Genomic DNA, 8,019 nt, shown 5'->3' with positions numbered 1-8,019 from the left:
CCCTGGTCCCCAGCCCCGCCGGGCGGCGTTGGGGGCCTGGCGCTCGCCGCGGCGCAGGTGAGTCCGGCGCGCTCCCCGCTCCCGGGCCCGCGGGAGGGGCCGGAGCGGCGGCGCGGGGGGGGGGGGGGGCGGGGCGGGGACGGAGATCCGGGCCCTGACTGCAGCTTCCTCCCGGTGGAGCCGCATTTCCAGCCCCCCCTCCCCCCGCAGCCCCAGCCCCAGCCCCAGCCCGAGCCCGAGCCCCAGCCCCAGCCCCAGCCCCAGCCCCGGCTCCGAGCCGTTCCCGGCCGCGCCGCCTGGAGGCGCGGGGCCCTCGGGGCGCGCCCAGCGCTGCAGCCTCGGCCGGGGCGGAGGCCGCCGGACCGCGGAGATGCGGGGCGGGGGCAGGGCGCGGGGTAGGTGACTTTATCCCGCCTGTTTCCCTGCCCCGGGGAGCAATGACATCACGCGGCCTGCTCCAGGCGCCGACACAAAGAGCGGCGCGGAGAGGCCGCTGCGGGGGGAGCCGGCGGCCGCCGCTGCCGCCCAGGGCCCCGGGGCCCCGCCGGCCAGGCCCGCCGCCCGCCGCCCGCGCCCTCGCCCTCGCCCGCGCCCTCGCCGCCCGTCCTTCTCCTCCTCCTCCGCCGCCGCCGCCGCCGCCGCCCGCGCGCCGCTGAGCCCGCGCCCCCCGCGCGCCGGCCCCTTCCCCTGCGGGCGGCGCGGGCCTGGGAGGGGCGCCCGCAGCCAGCCGCGCAGCATGCACTGGGGGGTTGGCTTTGCCTCGTCCAGGCCGTGCGTGGTGGACCTGAGCTGGAACCAGAGCGTCTCCTTCTTCGGCTGGTGGGCCGGGTCCGAGGAACCTTTCTCCTTTTATGGGGACATCATCGCTTTCCCTTTGCAGGATTACGGTGGGATCATGGCAGGGCTGGGCTCCGATCCCTGGTGGAAGAAAACACTTTACTTGACCGGGGGAGCTTTGCTGGCCGCAGCTGCGTATCTGCTCCACGAACTCCTGGTCATTAGGTGAGCCGGAGAGAGGGCCCCGCGCAGGGCGCCGAGAGGGGCACCTGGCCAGGGCAGGGCTGGCGCCAGGGGGGACCGTGCCAGCGCTAGGTCACGCCGCGCAGAAGCCGAGAATCCTGCCCCAGCCCTTCCCTAGAGGCAATCAATCCGTGGTCACCTGGCCCGAGGGGGCAGTTTCGAGTTGACAGAAGAATTAAACTGGGCGTGGGAGGGGGGAGAACATTGGTCTCCCAGTCCTTCGGTGCCAAAAAGCGAAAATTCTCTGGGTTGTTGTGGAGCGAAATAGTCTACTCGGAAATGCTCTCTAAGTGCAGTGTTTGCAACAATAGAATGAGGCCTTGTCCAGATCCTAAGTTACACTTTTCGGAAATGCCTTATTTGTTTATGGGTAATAATGCTGGAATGGTAACCGCTGACCTTATCTTAAAGGTTAGTTCTCCACTCTCCCTCTCCAAATTTCAACATCCTCAAAAGGCTGAAATTTGCAAAAGCTCCAGGGACACCCCCCCCCCCCCCTGTTAGAGAGGCATGGTCAAGTATAGTAGTGTGCAGTTGTGATGCAGCCTTAACCTGGTTGTCTGCTGATCAGGTGTTTAAAGCTAAGTACCATCGTGGGCTTTCAGAGCCATTGTTGTGAGAGCAGCAGGAGATCCGAGGACAGGACTAGCACATGGGCGTGTTTGACAGGAACACGGGAGTCAGCCCAGTGCCGTAAACACTTGCATAGGCTGCCTGCCGCAGAATGTTGACAGGACTGCCTTGGAAATGCCAGAAAATGGAGGCCCCTTACCGTTGGTACATCCAGAAGGACATGAGATCTTTGTTTGAGTAGGGTAATACCATAAGCTCCTGGGATGGTCCTTTGGCTCACTGATAGCATCAGTTTACGCTTAAAATTTCCATGCGTTGGAGCCCTCTGTCTCTGGGAGATGACCAGAAGCGGGCGGTTTTCAATGGCTCAGAATATCCCAGTTGGCCAGTGTATGTGTTCACACTGCCTTTTTCCAGCGGGGGAATCCTACCCAATAGGTTATAAACAAAGACAGTGATAGGTGACCTTTAACAGGCCAGCAGGGATTCCCGGGCATTGTGACAGGCCAACTTAGGTGTTTTGAATATTTCCACTCTTTGAGAGTGTGGGAAATCATTTCGGTCTGAGGAACTGTATTGGCTTTCACTGTTAGTCTGGCCATAATTGAGAAGTTTCATTCTAAGCTTATTATATACACCGAATTCTCTCAGCACAGTACCTTGAATCATCTCGCTGAACCAAATAAAAATGTTTAAAGTGAATTATTTCTCCAGATTATTTCCTATTTTTGCTAGTTTTAGAACTCCACTTCAAGTTAGATTTCAAGCTGTATGAGAACCGAAAACATTTGTGCAGTACTTTAAATGGTAACCCGGTTGTTTCTCAGTTATATTCCAGTCCAGAACCTTTTCAGGATCCAGAACTGTGGATCCAGAACTGTGGCTTCTTGCTGGTTTAACACTTTGTGGTGGGAGTGAAGGCACAGCCTCGTAGGACCAAGTCTAAACCTTGCTTAAATGACCTTTCAGAAATAGTGAGGGGCCCAGAGCTCATCCTGAGAGCAGGCCACGCCCTGGCAGGTGTGGTTGCTGGACACAGAAGAGCCCTCTGTCCACAGATGTGTCCTTCCCCGCTTAGCAGACTGCTTGGATGCTTATTGAGATTGGGACTTTTTCATTCTTCGTTTATTCACTTTTGTTTCTCGATGGATGTTTAAGCCCTGGGTATGAAATAGGTTATAATGGAGTAGAAAACTGTTATAATGCGGATGATAAAAATGGCTGCCCCTTTTGGATCCCTTAGTAGGGATTCTGTAGAGAAGTTCTTTACTTGCATTTATCCCTCTCAACTATGGTTGGATGCTTTGATTCCCATTTCATACTGCTGAGGGAGGAAGGTTAAACTACTTGCCCAAGATCACACAGTAAGAGTAGTAGGATCCAGGCCTGGAAATGTGTGTCTGTGCACTCTGCACTTTAACTGCTGCCTCCTAGAAAGTACCAATGCCGAAATAAGCCTTGATGGGGGGAGAAGAAGAGAAATGTAAAGAATTGGGGTATGGTCCAGGGAAGACAGGCCTGTGGCAGGGACCTGAGTTTTTTACAGCCCCTAGGGGCACAGAAAGATGGGGGCTGGGGAAGACTGAACAAGGTCTGGGACTGTGAGTCAGAGATTACATGACAGAGACTCCCATTTAGGGTGAAATCTAAGTGTCAGTTGTCTCTGTAGTTTAGGCAAAACAAAACAATCTGGAATCTGCGGGATGGAAAACACACCTTGAAATGATCACAGTGTCTGAGGTCACGGGCCATGGTAAAGTCGTAACCTCTCCACTAGGATTTTCTGCTGGAGAGACATAACCTTCGTGTATGGCCATGTCTCCAGTGTGTAAAAGAAAGTTGGCTGGTGAGAATTACTTAGGAAGTTTAATTAGTGAGTATAACCAAGAGAGGTATTTTGGATTTTATGCCTGCTTTTTCCCCCACTGCAGTATTTTTAAACAAATAGTGTCTCAACCCTCTTCTTTACTTCCTTCCTGAGTGGTGAGAGCCTGCCTAGCAGCTGTCTTAAATTCAATCCATTTGAAAATGTGTTGTTTGTAAATCGAATGAATAAATAATGATGTTGTTGTTGGTAGCTTATTTGCACTTTGGGCACTTGGGCTCAGCCCGTCGTGGAGAACTTATGGAATCAGAGCAGCCCACAGGTCAGCCAACATCTGATCTCCATAAACTAACAGCTCACCAGCCGCACACCGAGGCCCGGTCATCTGTGATACACTTCGTGATGGGAGCTGGGGCTAGTCTTGCTGCCCAGTCGGTGTTCTCTTATGTAACCCTCGTTATAAAGCCACTTTAGAAAGTAGAGCTGTCCAAGGTATGTTATTAAATACCTGTTCTTCTGATCCTAAGTTAGTAGAGAGTAGTTTCTGATGTGTGGAAGGAGGTCTCTGGAGCCACAGTGGGCTCAAATTTACATAACCATGTAAACTTGGATATGAGAATGAGCTTCTTGGCTGCTTGGCTTTCTCATCTGTAAAATGGGGATACTGATAGCCTTCCTTATGGAGTTGACTGAGTTAGGACACGTGAAACGCTTAGAACAGTTTGACACATAAGTGAGCATTCAATTAAAGCTGGCCATCATTAGCTATTATAACTTCCATCAGAAAGTTTCAGGCTGGAGTGGCTGGAGTCAAACTGGTGGTTTTGATAGTTTACTGAGAAATTGCCCATTTTTGTGTGGTCGAAGGGCTTAAGAGCTCTTAATGACCTAATCTTACAGTGATGTTCCTTGGACAAGTTATTTAACCTCTCTAAGCTTTAGTTTCCGTTATCTATTGTATACCATAATACACTAAATTTAAACTGTAAGAGTATCCACTCTATGGTGTTACTGTTGGGATGAAATAAATTAATATGCATGATGTATACAAAGTCAATGGCATATGCTTGTCACACCCATTCTTAGAATATGGCCCAAGTTAACCATTAGCATTAGATGTTTCTGGGCAGTGGAGCAGAAGATTTTATATTTATCTTTCCAGTTCTTAAATTTTTGTCTGGCTACTCTACGTGAAAATACCTCTCTGTGACTTGAAATATTTGACTGGACAAGATCAGTTAATTGTCAAATCTAGTTTGCGCTCTCTGGGAACCATCTGAGAGTCTTCTTGATTTTAGTATCTGACCTCCCCAACGTTTCATCTAAATGAAAATCTTTGTTTTACATAGCAAAGATTGCCAGAAAACAGCAAATACTTGTATCCTTTTGACTTGACCAGTGTTTGCAAAGTGAGTGTCATTCATAACTCTTTAAGTAGAAGGGGTGCTTTGGTGATAAATTTCTCCAGAAGAGTTTGTTTTAACTGAATGCCGTTGCTGCAGTGGGTGAGCACCATGGGACGATGATACAAAGAGCTTGCTCTTGCTTGGGTGGAAGTATGTGGGATTAAACTGGGAGTGATGTGAAGGAACCAGAGATTCAGGGAAGGCCAAGGGGAAGAGCGAGGCCTATCTGACTGGGAAGCGGTTGGATTGAGTGAAAGGCAGATAATTGCAAAAGGTTCTTGAGGGTAGCATAAGATCGAAGCCCGGTAGGATGATGAGATTTTGTAGTTTAAGGGGATAAGACCATATCTCTGTGAATGAGAATAGATTCTACAATCCTAACATGATGCTTGATAGCTCCACAAATGTTTACAGATGTTATAAATTTCATCCTTGTGCTAAATGATGCAGAATCGGTACGGCCCTCGCTTTCTGTGTGGGAGAGGCAGAGAGGCCTAGGGTAATGTGGCAGGTAGGAAGCAGGCCTTGGGTTTGACCGCAGGCGTCCACACTTGGAATCTAGCATGTTCTCTATTATACAGTATCCGCTGAAAGATTGTCCCAGGGAAATCCTTTGACCCAAAAAAAGTAGCCAAGGGAAAACTAAATGTGTGGCTGAGATAGAAGAAAGGGAAGAGGCAGGGGTATTAAGTTCTATTCTGTGCAGCGAGAGCAGGGACCTGGGAAGCTAGAGAAGATGGAATAGAGCCCAGGAGCCAGCTTCCTTGACATCATCCAGGTGAAAGGCCAGGTGAAGGCACCCATAGTTTGGAACAGGGGCCAGAGTATTCGCAGTCCCAGATTCCCTGTAGACTTGGTTCATTGCAGAGTAAACCTACGCTGTTATTCTAGGATTCTAGGGACAGTTTCATGGTATGGTCCACGGGTCAAGAAACATAGCCTCTGCCTGCCTGGTTCAGTCCAGGTTCTGCCATTTAGTAGCAGTGTGACCTTGGGCAAGTTCATCCCCTCTGCCTCAGTTTCCTCATCTATAAAACATGGATAACAGTAGTACCTCCCTCATAAAGTCATTGTGAAGATTAAATGAAATAATAACCTGTGAAGCCCTAAGAAGAATGCCTGACACCCAGTAAGCACACACCATTATTTTTATCCGCCCAGCTTGTCCCTGGCCCCTACACATAGCCAGCTGGAGAGGAGGTGGGCCTGTATCACAAAGTACTCTTCCTGCCCCAAAAGGCTATAGTTACCAGAAGGAGGTTGATACACAGTTTCGCTTGAAGCCCTTGGAGTCCCTGTGATAGTTTGTAAGGTCCTCTTGTGTTTTGGGTAAGCTTCCACTCCGCTTCTGGAGTGAGCCCCAGTGACAAACAGATCTGCTTGTTCACTGAGGAGCTACGACCCACCAGGGACCTCTGGGGAACCAAGGGAATTGAATGTGTATAACAACGTGGATTGTTCTTGATCTCTGTTTTGGTTTTGGCAGGAAACAGCAAGAGATTGACTCCAAAGATGCTATTATTTTGCATCAGTTTGCAAGACCTAACAATGGTGTCCCCAGTTTGTCTCCTTTCTGTTTGAAAATGGAAACTTACTTAAGGATGGCCGACTTACCCTATCAGGTACTTGTGTACAGACGGGTTTTATTCTCATGGCAGTAATATCAGAAGGGGAGTTCCTCATCTCACATGGTGGGAAGGGCTTGGTCTTGGCCTTGGAGGGTTGGGTATGCAGTTAGCAGTGCCTGGTCCTTAGGAAATACTTAGGAGAGACTGGATTCTAAGGACCATTGATTTTTACATTCAGTTTAATGGGGCACCCAAAGGGTATGGACTTTTGCAGGTTTCAGGGTCACAGTGTTTTTTTTTTTTTTCCTGACATAGAATAGGCCTTGGTTAAGCTTGGATAGGCCTCCTGGGCAGCTCTTAATAAAGGTGGTTTTTTCCTTTAGGTTTAACAGCATTACTTTTGTCTCTCATGAATCCTGGGGGGCAGAGCACCCAGCAGGTCACCAGGGAGATAGTTGTGATTTGGGGGGAACTTTTCTACAGTGGTCCGTGTTCTGTTTGGGTGACTTTCAGGGAAATATTCGCTCATTTCAGCATTAAAGAACAAACAGAGGGATGCATTTAATGGGATTTATTTTACTGTGACTTCATTTTGTCTCACAAATTTGACAGGCTGTGTTTTCATTGTTATTCAATTCTATGTATTTTTAAAAAATCTTTTTCTTTTTCATCTAGTATCTAGCCATGTACAAGTTTTGATTTTTGTTATTGTTTTTTAATTTTATGATCAGAGCAGAGAGCCTCTGTGGTATTGGTTCCCTGAAATTTACTGAGGCTTTAGCCTAGTGTGTGGCTAGTTTTTATAAATGTTGAAAATCATTACCTATTCTCTGTTTGGGTGATGAGCTCTCTCTAGATTTTCTTGCTCGAGCAAGTGTATTGTGTTAGTGTATTGTTTAGATCTTGTATATCTCTGCTTATTTTTTGTTTGCCTGTTTTAGTAGCATCTGAAAGAAGTGGGTTAAAATATCCATGGGTATTTGTTGATTTATCTTTTCTTCTTACCATCCTGTTCTTTCTGTTCTTGCTTTATGTAAGAGATCATATAGTTAGGTACATAATACTATGGAAGATCACATTTATACTCTCTTGTTTCTTTTCCCAGGATATAGCACCCAGCTGTGTCCCTTGCTTTTTTTTTTTTTTTAGCCTTGAATTTTATATTATCAGATATTGAGACTGATTCTCCAGCTTTCTTTTGGTTCATATTTGTTTGGGATATCCATCTCCATCCTCTTTCTCTGTTTTTTATGTATCTGTCTCTCCTAGCCAATGTATTACCTGTACCCAATCTAAGAGTCCTTAATTGGTGAGTTTTTTCATTTATGCTTGTAATTACTGTTTAACTACAACTTATTTCTAACATGTTATTTATTATTATTTTTCTAACATCTTATTTAATATTTTTCTCCTTATTATACTTGTTTTTTTTTTCTCATTTCCTGCTTTCTAACAGATAAGATAAAAAGAAATTTTCTTCTCATTTAAAACAAATTCTATTTTTGTTGTGGTTGCTCTTAAGATCCAAAATGAGCTTATTTTTCCCTATTATCACTTCTCAAATGCTGTGTTGGCCCTTGGATAATACAAGTATCTTACAGGTTGGGTCTCTCTTTTCCCAGCCCTG

At 47.4% G+C, this 8,019-nt stretch overlaps 1 protein-coding gene across 3 annotated transcripts in view; it reads left to right on the top strand.

Moving 5' to 3' along the window:
• Positions 1–329: 329 nt before the first annotated feature.
• The window catches only part of FAXC (failed axon connections homolog, metaxin like GST domain containing), a 76,708-nt gene continuing 69,018 nt past the window's right edge, over positions 330–8,019 (top strand). For 2 of the 3 annotated variants that reach the window (XR_008665134.1, XM_055330716.1), the window contains exons 1-2: positions 659–1,002; positions 6,311–6,446. Coding sequence is in view for 2 of the 3 variants with exons in the window: in XM_055330716.1 (XP_055186691.1) it covers positions 737–1,002; positions 6,311–6,446 (402 nt within the window). In the remaining variant the exon portion in view is untranslated. Of the gene's footprint in view, positions 396–658; positions 1,003–6,310; positions 6,447–8,019 lie in introns of those variants that run through there. The other variant, XM_055330717.1, reaches the window with a different exon arrangement.

The sequence above is a fragment of the Nyctereutes procyonoides genome, unplaced genomic scaffold (assembly GCF_905146905.1).
Source record: "Nyctereutes procyonoides isolate TBG_1078 unplaced genomic scaffold, NYPRO_anot_genome, whole genome shotgun sequence".
Taxonomy (NCBI): Eukaryota; Metazoa; Chordata; class Mammalia; order Carnivora; family Canidae; genus Nyctereutes; species Nyctereutes procyonoides.
The sequence above is the reverse complement of the archived record's forward strand: the minus strand, read 5'-3'. Positions and strand labels throughout refer to the sequence as shown.